At 51.4% G+C, this 13,914-nt stretch overlaps 1 protein-coding gene across 2 annotated transcripts in view; it reads right to left on the bottom strand.

Annotated features, from left to right (window-relative positions):
* Nucleotides 1-13,914, bottom strand: part of DHX32 (DEAH-box helicase 32 (putative)) — a 53,036-nt gene that overhangs the window by 531 nt on the left and 38,591 nt on the right. Inside the window, exons 6-11 of one of the 2 annotated variants that reach the window (XM_081533271.1) lie at nucleotides 12,923-13,022; nucleotides 12,673-12,831; nucleotides 4,705-4,932; nucleotides 3,928-4,077; nucleotides 2,027-2,214; nucleotides 984-1,165 (exon numbers count right to left, since the gene is read on the bottom strand). In XM_081533271.1, coding sequence (XP_081389397.1) covers nucleotides 984-1,165; nucleotides 2,027-2,214; nucleotides 3,928-4,077; nucleotides 4,705-4,932; nucleotides 12,673-12,831; nucleotides 12,923-13,022 — 1,007 coding nt within the window. The remainder of the gene's footprint in view (nucleotides 1-983; nucleotides 1,166-2,026; nucleotides 2,215-3,927; nucleotides 4,078-4,704; nucleotides 4,933-12,672; nucleotides 12,832-12,922; nucleotides 13,023-13,914) is intronic. The other variant, XM_081533282.1, reaches the window with a different exon arrangement.

The raw sequence follows: 13,914 nt of genomic DNA, 5'->3' as shown, positions 1-13,914 counted from the left end.
CTGTTTAAAACAAAAAATTATTAGTGGTGAGAGATTAGCAAACATGACTGCATCCTTCCCAGGCCTGGAGAATCTGCCTCCAGAATTTTGATTAGTCTGAACTTCTCAGTGGCTCAGTCTGCCTTTGTAGAAAGAGTACTTTGTGCTTCTTGTAGGACCAATCCAGCTGCATTTCTAAGAGAAGCTGGGTTCTCTGCCACACGGCGAGTGACATCTGCCAGTCTAACCACCAGGGAGACTGGTATTTCCCCCAAGGCCTTCACAATCTGCAACGGGTCAGATCAGGTGCTAGGGAGAACTCTGGGTGTGTGAGAAAGGGAGTGTTTTATTTCATCTCTTACTAACAGCACACTGTATCCAGCTTCAGCAGCAGCTGCTGAAGCTGGACACACCTGTAGTTACTCCTGCCTCCTGCCTAGAAAGATCAACTGCCCAAGCGGGAGTGGCGTCTTCCCAGTGGGCCCACACCTGCGGTGGCTGTAAGACAGTCCATCCTGTTCTCCCTACAGCCTGTTCACTGCGCAGCCAGTGATCTTCACGATGGGAAGACGTTACTCTGGCTTAAAACCCTCCGATTGCTTTGTACCACACTTAGGATCAACTCCAAAGTCTGTGGTCCGTAAGCCCTCCACCTCTCGTACCTGCCTGCTTTCAGCCTCGCCTCCGTCCTTCCCTTCCCCACGTGCTCCAGTCTCAGTGGCTCACCTGTCGTGAGAGGTGGCCAGGCTCACTGCCCTGCAAGGTCTGCACCAGTGTGCCATGCTTTGCCCTGTGTTTCTAGACTGTGTTCTCTCTGCTGTAACCTGAGGCACGGACCTTTCTTAGTCATCCACAGAGACCTGCCTTTAGTAGCTATGCTCCACATAAATTTAGATTAGTAGTAGTATAAGCTGCTTATACTGAAAATGTAAGGAAACCCAAGTCTGTCATGTGCTCTTCAAGTAGGGAATTAAAAGAAATCCCTTTTGCTCCATTACACTCACAGTTCAGGAGCGATTTCGGAGGCGATCCTGATGTAGTTGTTGTTAGAGATGCTGAATTTGTGGAAGAGAACCCACTCGGGCATCTTCCTGGAGACAGAGTAGCAGGACAGTGGGTGCAGCTGTGCAACCTGCTTGTGCGTCAGCATCAGGTAGTTCCCCGACCCGTCCACGTCCCGGGCGATCTGAGAGGCAGGGGAAAAGGACGCAAAGGAAAAAAGGCGCTGTGTTAATGCGGAGATGGACACGCAAACATACTTTGTTTTAAAAATTCCAAACTACCTCATAGAGAATAAACTACAGATCGACCCGCTACAAGTTTTCCATTTTCAGATACAGAAAGTAAGACAAATACATGTTTTGCCCGAAACTTAAAAAGAGCCAGCGATGATGATGATTTTGACTAATTTCATCAGTTTCAGGGCAGCATGCCAAAACAGCATGGCTACAAAGGTGAATGTTCTGGTCAAGAAATAAAGATGTTCCCTGTGTGGACTGCACACAGGCGTCCAGTACTTTACACTTGACGTTTTGGTTGATTTAATTCCTCACCATAACCCTGTGACATCTGTTTCCATACAGATAAGGAAATCCATGCTCAAATGCCGCAGTGTTTCTCTCACTATGATGTGAAGAATGTATGCGTTTCTGTAACAGGCTTTATTAATAGTTTAGAGCAGCTGCCTCAGGCAGCCTTTGCTCCAGGAAAGAAACCAACGGGACGCTGTCCCTACTTGTCCGGCGTCACATCACCAGTTAAGTGGGAACAGCCAGGTGCCATGAGGAACTGTAGCTGACGTTCACCCAGGGTGCTGTAACAGCTCCCTCTGTGATGAGAGATCTTCTGTCCTTTTGGACAAAGTGAGCGTTCTAGCTTAGCTCTTCACTCCCTTGAGGGGACATGTATTTAAATACAAAACATTCTATAACATATAAGGGTTTTCACATCAATAAAATAATCACCCTGAGAGACTTCTGAGAGGATGTCCTGAATATGTGAGATTTTGTAAAGACCGCACACCGCAGGTGGCCTTATCCATTCTTACCTGCATAAAATAACCAGACAGAAGAGCTTTCTTTATGTTCAGAGTGTTCTCCTCGGAGCCAAAGGCAGGTTCTGTGTAGGGAAGCTCGATCCGCTTGATGATTTCTAAGAGTTCAGCTCGGATAACCTCTGCCATCCTGAGTGCTGAGCAGTTGAGGAAGTTATCGTGACACCACTTTTCAACACAGTCTAGGAAGGAACCAACAAAAGGCTGCTTAGACATGACCTGTCACAGCTGAGAGCCCAGGTTGGACACGCTCTTGTCTCTGCGTGCTCTGTCTCCTCTCCTAAAAAGGTCGTCCTGTGAGCTGGTGGCGGGAGGGGATGGGGACAGAGACCTCTGGTGGCTGTGGGAATGGCCGTCTGTGGCTCTGCCAGGTGCTGCGAGGGTGCAGGACCTGCAGCGGCTGCAGGGATTCCAAGATCCCACCAGCTGCGCAAAGTGCAGGGTCCTAGCACTGATCCTTAACCTGGATCAGAGGGTCAGGAAAGACTGTCTCTAGATCAGTCCAGTCTGTGTACAGCCAGGATGTACGTGGCCACAACATTTAATCAGACTAGGAGGGAAAAGCTTACAGTACACATCTCTCTGCTCCATGAAAATATCTCACATCTTAACTGGAAGAAAAGGATCACTACTAGGCTGACTTGGGAATTAATGTTACAGTTAAGCTCGCCTACCCGAGTTGCAAGTTTTAGTAATATATTGAAAGTCAGTCCCCTGCAGCAGTGTGAAGTTACTCTTTCTCTCCATCTCTGATGATGGAAGCTGGACGCAGAGCTTTGCCATGGCCTGGGAGTGCACGTGGCCCTAGCACGGGGACTGCAGACCTTCGGCGATGCTGTCCTGTCCACTCCACTCAGGCCTGTCTGGGGCCGTGAAAGCGTGCACATGGTCACATGATGACCAAGTCATCCGGCTTGCTCCCCAAAGATGCTGCCAAATCCCTTGTGTACCTCGCTGACAACTTTTTCTTCTTAGCGTTAAAAAACTAACTCCCTGCTCTGTACCATTGTGCCATTCTGACTGCTGTCATATTTTTCGCTTCATTTTAAATACTTTTTCACACCCTCTGTTGGAGCAGAGGTGGCAAGAGAAGCACCGTGGAGAACAAAGGTGAGCCTGATAACCCTCCTTGTAGCCTCTCCTCTCTGGCCGCCTCCGCATCACTGCTCTGCCCTCTTAGCCTCTGAGATCCCCTTCCTGTCTTTGAGGCCCCAACAGGAGTTTCCCGTGGAGGAGTCTGCGGTTCCCTTACCCCTGAAAGTGGGAACATACCCACTGTGGTTCAGACACACCCTGTCCTCTGCCGCAGCTTTTCCATGGGCCACTCTACTCCCCTGAACACCCCTTCTCTCTCCTCCCCTCCTCGGCCAAGCTCCAGTCTCCCTCAGCTCACCTGCCTCTTCGTTACTACTACCTGGAGCTGGCGTGGAGGGGGGGGGGAGTGCGCAGGGGGGAGGGTGTGTGTGTTTCATTTTCAATGATCCACATTCTCTCCATCTAATAGTGAACCTGCCATGTCATAAAAAGCACAAGGCACAGCTCTGACTGCTGGCCACCTGGAGATGGCAGTTCTTTCCTTCCTCCCAGGACCTGAGAGGGCAGGGCCATGCTGGGCAAGTCTAGGTCTCCCGTCCCTGTGGCCTCAGCAGGCTCGCTCTGGTGGCTGCGGGCTGAGTGCCGGGGTGAGTGGACACAGGGCCCCGTCTGTGGGAGCAGGAGGGTGTTTCTACAGTTAAACCTGGGGGTGCACAACGCGGGGTCTGGAGCGCCGTGCCGCTCAAGTGACCCAGGGGCTTGGGGGAGAGAGGACATTTGCTGAATAACAACTCAGCTTTGTTCTGGGAGGGAAGGGGGGACTAGGAGGTGACCTCTGAGAACGCTGAGCCTTCACTTACGCTCGCTGGTGGCGTTCAGAGTCGTGTCCTGGTAGGCCTTGTAGATGTTAATGAGGGTGAAGTGATCTCCGTCAGGATGTAAGAATGTCTTCCAGCAAGACAGGGCAGCCTCCTCCGCTCCGCGGGGCAGGTGTGAAAAGCAATTAGGAGCTTTAAGACACGAAAAGTCAGAAGGTTGGCGATAATGAGCCATTCCCTTCAGCACAACAGGCAGAGGGGGGCCCACTGCTGTTTGCAGCCCTGTTCCTGTCGTCTTCTGGGAATGACATGTTATCCTTGTTTACTTAGAAATCAGAGCAGCTCAGGGTGAGCTGTCATCATGCGTGTGTTTCTGTTAGCTTTACTCAGGGCTGCTTGGTACAGCGGACACGCTGCCTGTATTACAGTAGGAGCCGGGGGACCTGGGGACTCAGAGGCCCAGGGACAGGACTGGAACCCAGGTTCCGGTGCAGCAGAGCCTCTGGTCTGTTCTGCCAGTAAAGGAATCTATGCAAACCTATAAACCAAGGTGAATGAAGTGGGAGGAGACAGAACACACGCACGCAAGATCGGCGGGGGAAAGAGCGCTTCTAGCGACGCGTGTTCCCTGACCGGTACCCATTACTTCAGCAAAAGCAAACTGGGTGTGCTGTCACCTGTCCGACCTAAGAAATTCACTGGGGTTTTATTTAGGTATTTTTTCATATTAAGATAATTCTTATACTTTTCTACCTTTTCAATCTATTTGGATTTAAAGTATTTCATTCTCATGTCAATGGATCTCATTTAAATCTATACCTGCTGCAGGACAAAAGAACCGTCCTGGAGGAATACCTGTCACCATGGCAGCGATTGTTAGCATTTCATCGACACAGTCAAATTCACAGGACGCTAAGATGGACTTGGAGAGTTGTGGATCAAGAGGGAACTCTGACATGATGATTCCGAATTCAGAAAGATTTCCATCATTGTCCAGTGCTGCCAGGTAATCTAAGTCTTCCAAAGCCTGCATCAGACTCTCTGGTGCTGGGGAAGACAAAATTAACAATTAGAGAGTCTCATACCACCAAGATGGGGTAACAGGTACTGGATTTTCCCTCCCACACAGACCAACCAAATGATAAGCAAAATATGTGAATCAACCGTCTGTGAGACAGAGAACACCAGGGAACGAACGACAGTGACTCCTGAGGGGGTCACCACTCAGGAAGCTTTACTGCCCTGAGTTTCCAGGCTGTGGTGCTAGGAGGGGACCTGCGGGAGCTGCCAGGCTCCCCGAATCATGGAGATGGTGCTGAGGGTCCCTGGAGACTCGGGTGGTCAGAGCTTGCAGGTCAGACTTCCTGAGAGGAGAGAGCTCAGCAGGAGGACTCAGATGGATGAGGGCCCCTGGGAGAAACCATCCAGGCCAGGAAGGACAGAGGACCCGTGCCTGGTGCACACATGTGACCAGGACAGGCCCGTTCCCACCAGCCAGGCTGCGAAGCCTCACAGTTCATGGGGCTCTGGGGAGGAGAGAGAGTAACTACGCCCCGCCACCAATAAGCGCGGTGCCACCTACCTAATCCTGAAATCAACCCCTGAAAGGATCATCCTGCAGCCCAGGGCAAGCTCGAGAATACTTATAGGAATACGAAATGTCCAATATCCAATGCAGTGAGATGTACAGTGTCCGGCATCCAATAAAAACCATGTGGTAGGAAAATATAATCCCACACTAAAGAGAAAAACGCATCAATCGAAGCTAACCCAGAACTCACACAGATGACAGCAATAGTAGACAAGGAAGCTGAAAGAGCTATTTGCCAGTGCAAATAAGGGCCACGGCTTATTTCTCCATCCCTTTATGTCCCTTTTAAGTCTATATAACATTGGTGAAGTGTTTATTATATATGCTTAATATCCACCTTTAAAAAGGTAAATCCATTTATTCGAAGTCAGGGTTCTTCTTGTTCTTGCAAAATAAAGTCATTGAAATAAATGTGTTTTTCATGAGGCCTCAGTTCAGCTCTGTCGTGTCTGACTCTTTGCGACCTCATGGACTGCAGCACACCAGGCTTCCCTGTCCATCAACCAACTCCCGGAGCTTACTTAAACTGATGTCCATTGAGTCGGTGATGCCATCCAACCATCTCATCCTCTGTCATCCCCTTCTCCTCCCACCTTCGATCTTTCCCAGCATCAGGGTCTTTTATAAAGAGTCAGTTCTTCGCATCAGGTGGCCAAAGTATTGGAGCTGCAGCTTCAGCATCAGTCTTTCCAATGAATATTCGGGACTGATTTCCTTTAGGATGGACTGGTTGCATCTTGTTGCAGTCCAAGCAACTCTCAAGAGTCTTCTCCAACACCACAGTTTAAAAGCATCAATTCTTCAGCGCTCAGCTTTCTTTATAGTTCAACTCTCACATCCATACATGACTACTGGAAAAACCATAGCTTTTTGACTAGATGGACCTTTGTCGGCAAAGCAATGTCTCTGCTTTTTAATATGCTGTCTAGGTTTGTCAGGCCTCACAAAGAAGCAAATCACATAGCCGAAAGCTTCTGGATTGTTCTAACCAAGAAACTGAGGGATTTATGAGCTGCTGAATTGCTTTCACTTGTCTCACTTCCAATGTGTGCCCAGCAGGAGGGGCATGGAGCATGTGGGGACCCAAGAAGCCACTTAACCTCCTTGTTTCTGGGAGTTCAAGGTAACGAACAGGATAAATTTACTTATTTGCTTCCCAAACCTTGACCGCCAAGCTATTTGTCAAAATTTCAGCAAACTGTGTAACTCAAAAGCCAGTCCCCAATTCAGATTTGATAAAAATCCCCGCTGCTACCAGGAGACATGGCAAACCCTGGGAGAGACCCCACTGTGGGCTGTGGAGGGAGCCCGGGTGCTGCAGGCAGCTCCTGGCGTCTCCAGGCCTCCTGCTGGAGGGGAGCGCGGAAGGGGCAGGGCCTCAGCCTCTCATTTGTGACTTGGCAGAAAATCAGCTCCTGGGAGAATGGTGTCGGCTGAGGGCAAGCCCATAAGCAAGCCTGCAGAGAACACCGGCGTCTGCTGGGGGACTCAGCATGGCTTTCTTGGCATTTTCTTGGAGAAAATGAGCTGATTTCTCTCATCAAGATTTAAAACAGAAGAGCAGGGCCTTCAGGGGATTCTGCTCCTGAGTTCTGACCCTCAGGGCCCTCCGGGGCAGGAGCTTTTAAAGACCCCAAGGCAAGGGTGAGACCTTGAGAAGTCACAGCCCTGGGAAAGTAAACACAAGGGCTCCTTAGAAAAAGTATTTAGTCCAAGGTGCCATCAGTGAGCCTGAAATCAAAAGTAACAGCTGACCTGCCCGAGGAGGTGCAAGAGGCAGCAGCAGAGATAAGCTTCTCCATTAAACAGGGCAGGAGGGGCTGGGAGTGCAAACTTAATTACTGAGAGCTCTTTAGAAACCAATTCCCTAAGTCAGCAAAGCTGCTTCATCGTAAATTATAGGATCCCTGGCAACTGTCCCTGTGAGGATCTGGCTGGACAGCCAGCCTCTGTCCCCAAAGGGCACTGCTCTTCATTTTTATATCCTGGAGTTGAGTCAGCTGCACATAGGGTGACTGGTGGAAATAACGTCACGACTCTGCTCCCAGACCTAACAGCAGAAGAGAGGAAGTTCTTGGGGGTTTTATTATCCTAGAAAGAACAAGTTAATGAGTGCAGATGATACAGGTGAAGGAGCAATCATAAAAATAACTGCATAGGGTTTGCTAATATTACATTCTACGTTTTAAGCCAGCTCCCCAGTATGGCCCATAAAATTGTCGTAGGTAAAAGCAAAAGAGTTTAGATGAGGGTTCTTTATGGCAGTGCTGTTTAAGTGTAATCCATGGTAAATAATGCTAACAAATGGAATATAAATGTTTTAGTGCCAGGCCTCTTCTTTACAACACTGCAAAATAATACTGCTTTATTCCAAAGGCAATTTCAATATGAACAAAACATCATTTTTATTAAGCTCTACTGCGCACGGCCACTGTACTCCCTGCGGGATAGCTCACTGCAAGGTCACACGCCTCCCCACCGCCATCACTCAGAGTCACCTGGAGGGCTACTTACACACTCTTTCCTGCACCCTCTTCCCACGGAAGCCCAAATGCCAGGCTCCAACATGGAGTCTGCATTTTCCTGCCACAGCACCTGCAGAAAGGCTGCTCACAGACAGGCCGTTCATCTGGAATAAGGGTTGAGCCCACAGCTGGATGAAGGGACTGACCCAGCGCTGATCCGAAGCAGGTGCGCAGGTCCGATGGGTCCAGGGCTCTGCTGTGTCATTTCCAGAACCAACAGCCTCATGTGGCATCTTTCCTATGGCCTTGAAAAGTCTGCCAAGATTTTCAATGTCAAATAGCAGGGTGTTCCCCTCCCTGTCACGGGGACCTCCACTCAGGAGCTCAGCAGGGGAGAAAAGAACGCAGACATGGAGACGGGAAGCTGCGTGCCTGTAGCATTCAGCCTCTGCCCTCGGGGGTCCCTGAGGCATGGCTTGGGGTCACAGGAAACCCCATGTCCTTATCCTGACACATTTGGGCTGATGCTAGTCTGAGTGGCATCACTGGCACCACCTATGGCCAGAAGAACTGTGATGTGTGGGCACCACAGCATCAGACACCCTGTCACAGAGCAAGAGTGTTATCGGAGCACCACTGCCCCGGGGGGACAGCGGTGCTCACCCCGTGAGGGCCCTGGGCCTTGTACGTGTGTGAATTACACGCACACATATGCAGTGGACAAAGAGAGACAGCTGGACAGGGCGGGAGGGCCTGGCGAGATTTAGGACTGGGGCATGGGCATCGCGTGCACCCAAGCAGAGTGTCCACTGAGTGGAGAAATGGAAGAATCACGATGGTGGCTGGTTGGGTGGTGTAGACTCTCAAAAGTCCTGGGACTTTCAAGCAACGGGAGTATGAGTTTGACTCTGGAGAGGAAGGGAAGGCCCCTGTTTCACTTAATTTCACAAGGACAGGCTCATAAATCCTGGCATGTGCTGACCTCCTACTGTTACGCAGTACATAGAGCACCTCTGCATAAATGATCTCATCTGCACCTCTTAATAACCCCATAACACAAGAGTGCAGACCCTCCGTCCTCATGTTACAGATGAGGGCACGGTAAGCGACTTCCAAAGCCACAGGGCTAACCAGCCTCTTTCATCGGCTGTGGAAGCAGCTTCTGGAGCAGCCTTTCTGCCAGCAGCTGTTCGAACCCGTCAGCTGTCAGCACAGCTGCCCCAGCCTTCTGTCTTGCGGCTCCAAAACCCAGCTCAGCTCCTGCCCATCTTGGCTCCTCCGAGGGAATCCGGTGGAGCCTCCCAAGCCTGTGGATCAGTTATCTGTTTCTCACACCGTCAAAACTGCCTCGGGAGGCTCTCCTGCATCTTGGGGCCGATGAGCCTTCTATGTCAAGAGTTCAGGTGGACGCCACGTGGGTGGTGACAGCTGAGCGTTTACTCCATGCACGTCATCGTTCTCGGGGGCCACAGAGAGGGACAGAGGGATCTTACCTCTGTGAAGGGACCGCTCTGACGATGCTTGTGTTCGGATAAAGACGCCGAGCTGCCCAGTGGGCAACATGCTCGCCGAATGTCACGCAGCTGGTAACGAGGGCCAGGGCGCTGGGGTGCCTAAAATCCCGGCCACCTCTGGCCCGGTATGCCGAGGACAGCCCTGTTTCCATCTCTCCCCCAACTCGAGGAAGGCTAGCATTCCCGTCCAGCCTCTGCCAGCCGCACCCAAATAACAGATCCCAGGGTCACTGGACAAAAAAAAGAGCTGAACGGGTTTCAAGGGCTGAAGGTGCTTCCCTTCTGTGCCTTCTAAGCTCTCCCTCAGATTTTCTTTTCATTCTGAAAAATGACCTCCTCTCTTGCTCCCAAGAGCCTCACAACACTGGCTCTCGAGTGGTTTTGGCACCTTTGTGCCTCTTCCCCACCCTCCCCCCACCCCGCTGTCTAAGATCAGCAGTCAGCTCTGTGTGACTGCGGGCAGATGACGTGTGACCTCTGTGAATTCAAAAACCGACGTGGGGGCGCCACGGTAGAATACTGGCTATTTGGGGGCAACAGGCAGTACGCTCCCTGCCGGGGATGGAAGGATCCATGCCAGGCTCCCTCCCAGGGCCCATTTCCCCTCCGACCTCCTCTTCACACGGACTGTAATGTTTGCACCCCCTTTGTAAACTCCAGAGCAGAATCTCGCGTTTCCCACGATGAAGGAACCAGCATTTCTCGGGCGCACTCACCAACCAGGCTCCTCGTGCGGAAGAGAAAACCGCGCAGGGTCTTGACTCCCTGATTCACAGGCTGAGCAGTCCCTGCCTCATCACCACAGGTCAAGGGTCAGGACGCTTCTTTGGGGCTCTGACCCAACTCTGCCCTTTGCTCCTTCACCTGTCTCTGAGACAGGCCTGTCTTGTCCCGAATGCCCCGTCCCGCAAGTCTGCATTTGGGTCCACTCTTCACAGATGGTTCCAACGCCAGTCATCTGGCCACCAGCAAAACGAGCTCTGAGGCCAGATACCAAGGTGATGTCCGCTTGGCCCTGGGTTTGGCGAGCTTGTCCCCGCCCGTTCTGACGGCGCTCCCCTGCCCTCCCAGAGGGAAGCTGTCTAGGACCACCTCAAGTGGTCGGCTGACCCTGGACTCTCTGACCCGGGTCAACAGGTACTGCGTCATCCACTCACCATGAAGGTCAGTCCTCAGCACCAGGGAAGAAAACGAGGGACTATTTTTAAGAGAGCTATGCCAAGGGGCCCTGGAGGAGGGCATGGCGACCCACTCCAGTGTTCTTGCCTGGAGAACCCCCACGGCCCGAGGAGCCCGGCGGGCTGTAGTCCATGGGGTCGCAAAGAGTTGGACACGACTGAGCGACTAAACACACAGTGGATGAACAGCCTAGTGACACCAAATCCGCTTCACATGGCCCGCGAGTCCTGCCGAGGGCCGCCCTGCTGCATCTGCGTATTTCATTTACAAGCGGTGTTAAATGCAGCAGCTGCAACCATCATCTTTTTCTTTTCTCTTTCAAAACGATGAGTCAGAGTTAATCCACAGTTATATTTTCCCAAAGCACAGCGGAAAACAGCTATGTACGTACTGCCAGGAGACAAGAATAAATTGTTTCCCTCGCCCTTTTGTTCCCTACTCTCAGCTCTAAGCACCACGGAGTGAGCAGCAGAGGGTGACCACCGAGAAACACGGCGCTGGCTGTGCTGTGCCATTTGCTTTTTAAAATCTTGGACGTTACAAGGCCTGCTCTTCTTCTCTCACCATGCTGGTCCACCAAGTAACTACCAGCATGAAAACAAGATGCCCAGGCAATCAACATGAAAGAAAACCAAGTGAAGTCACTCAGTTGTGTCCGACTCTGCAACCCCATGGACTGTAGCCTAACAGGCTCCTCAGTCCATGGGATTCTCCAGGCAAGAATACTGGAGTGGGTTGCCACTTCCTTCTCCAGGGGATCTTCCCGACCCAGGGATTGAACCCAGGTCTCCCCTGCATTGCAGGCAGACGCTTTACAGCCTGAGCCACCAGGGAGCCCAACATGAGCAGTTTTCAAAAATAAAACCTGTTTCTTCAGGGGGTGGTGTCTGGAGTCATGACTGGCTGGCTGATGACAGACGCCCTGGGGTCTCCAGGGGAAAGACCAGAGAAATGGATGTGAGTGACCCACCCTCGCCTTCCAGACTCCCTTTCCCTCAGGGACCAGAGCGAGACCCAAGGGCAGAGGGGCTTCACCATTTGCGAGGTAAGGGCTCATGGCTAAAGGAATCCTGCGGCCGTTTCCCAGCCTTTCTGGACCTGATCACCCACCCCCAGTGCCCCAGCCCGTCCCCGCCAACCACTGCTGCACAAAAAAAACGCATTCACAGTTTGCTTACACACATTTTACAACCTTACGTCACTTCCTGTGACTGCTGCTTTTCTCTGAGCTACCATCTCAAGGTGTGTTTATCACTAATGTATCTATCACTTCAGCTAATAAAATAAGGAAGGGCCCAGGCCTAATGAACCTCTTCTCAGATGGGGAAGCTGTGTGCCAAGTCAAGCTGGCTGACACCCTCAGGGTCAAGCCTCAGGCTTGGGACTGCATAGCTGTTATCCAGGTGATGTGCTGATTTTCCCAAGAACCTGAATGCCAAGGCCTTCTTTACATGCATTCAACGTAGGCCTCTCTCTCCTGCATGCCTGAGCTTCTGCTGAACAGCGACTCTTTTCCTGCAAGAACAGACGGCTCCCAGGGAGGAGATGGCTACAGAGGAGGAAGGTCTGCCCTGGATGAGACGAGCAGTTCACCCGGTCCCTCTCCTCCTGGAGAGCCCACCGCTCCTCTAGAGAGGAGTGTGCTGAAAACCTTAGATTCCAAGGGTGCCCAAAGTAACTGGTCTTCCACAACTTTACCAGAAGAGTTTCAATATTAAACCCCCTACGGCTCTAGGGAATGCCTCAGCGCCACCCCGGCTTCCACTGGCCTGGCCACCCGTCTCCCTGGGTCCCTGTGTCCGATGGCAGACAACTTTTCAGTGTCAGGACGGGTATTTCCTAGAGGATTTTTTTTTTTTTTTTACAAAATTTTTAAATGACGTCAGAGAATGTTTACGTCTAGTGGAGACAATGCTTCAGGACAAAACAAAGCCCCAGGTTGCTTGCTCTGCCAGGGGCCACCTGCTCTTAGGACCGGGGGTGGGCAGGAGCTAAGCGGGCAGGGCTGCAGCTGGGCGCCCTGCTGACCCGCGCCTACCGGGTCTGTTCATGAAGTCACAGTGGCCCAGGCCGGCGATGTCCACTCTCTTCATGAAGAGCACCATGCTCGTGAGGTTGGCTTCCTGCATCTCCGCTGGCTTCAGTGGCCGCATGTCTCTGGAGGCAAATTCTTCGGAGTACAGACAGAAGAGTTTTCCTGGAAGAAACCAGGGAAAGACGGGGGTGACGCTTCTGTGGCGCCAGCAGAGGGGGACCGCCGTGTGTGGCTCTGTGGCCCGCGGGGCTACCTGAGGGAGAGGCACCGAGGATCTGCTTGCGGGTCTCGGCCTGGCTCTGGCTGATGGGCTGTGTGACCAGCGAGTCTGCTCTGATCCTGGGGTTGTACACCTTTGAAAGGAAGGACAGCGGCTTGAGCATCGGCTCACTCAAGACCCGACGGGCTCGCTCGCCCCGAAGTGACTGCTGTTTGCAGCACCTCTGCTACCGACTCATTCCTTTTGTACGATATTCGTTATTGTTTCACTTGCCTTGAGATGGAAACTGCAAGAGCTTTGATAAATGGATTTAAGGGCTATCTGCTCCCAATGTGGCTTCTATAAATATGAGGGCTGTGCATCGTGTGCTGAAACATGGATGCCGCTTCTCAAAGCGCCATGCTGCCCGATGGGGACAGATATTCACGTGCCCCGTGGACAAAAGGATGATCCTCTGACAGTGCTGGTTTCCTCAAGCTTCTATTCAAACGGACTGTGACCCCCGGGGTCTCACCTCTGTAATGCATGCTGGGCCTTCCCGGTCCGATCAGCTAATATAGAGCTACAGATGGCGCTGAAAGTGATCCTTCTCAAGTCTAAGTTTATAGGTAAGTGAGAAGCCTGGGTTCTCTGAATGGTGGATTAATTCACTAAGGTCAAGCCAAAATGGTTCCGAGGGCACCTTCCTAACGGCTGGAATGGTTCTGTCATAGTAATCAAGGATACTCAGGAGACCCACAGTCTCCTGGGGGGATGAAAGCGACACAGCACCTAATAACAGTAAATGGATCAATACTCAGGGTAGGTTCTTTTCAGTTTACAGGCTAGGACTTCCGAAACCCCACTGTCTTTGAGAGTTTGAGACATCCTATTTCTGTTTTTCCTAATTTTTAAGGACAGTGATTAAAAGCGTACGTATTTTTTAATTTAGCATGGAATTTTACCATGTCAATGATAAAGCCAAAATTTGCTAAAATAAAAGTCAGAGTACTTGAGACTAATCTCTAGTAAATTACCTGGGAGAA

Source organism: Giraffa tippelskirchi, chromosome 2 (genome assembly GCF_054371585.1).
Source record: "Giraffa tippelskirchi isolate mGirTip1 chromosome 2, T2T-mGirTip1v1.2.pri, whole genome shotgun sequence".
NCBI classification, from domain to species: domain Eukaryota; kingdom Metazoa; phylum Chordata; class Mammalia; order Artiodactyla; family Giraffidae; genus Giraffa; species Giraffa tippelskirchi.
This window is presented reverse-complemented; position numbering and strand designations above follow the sequence as displayed.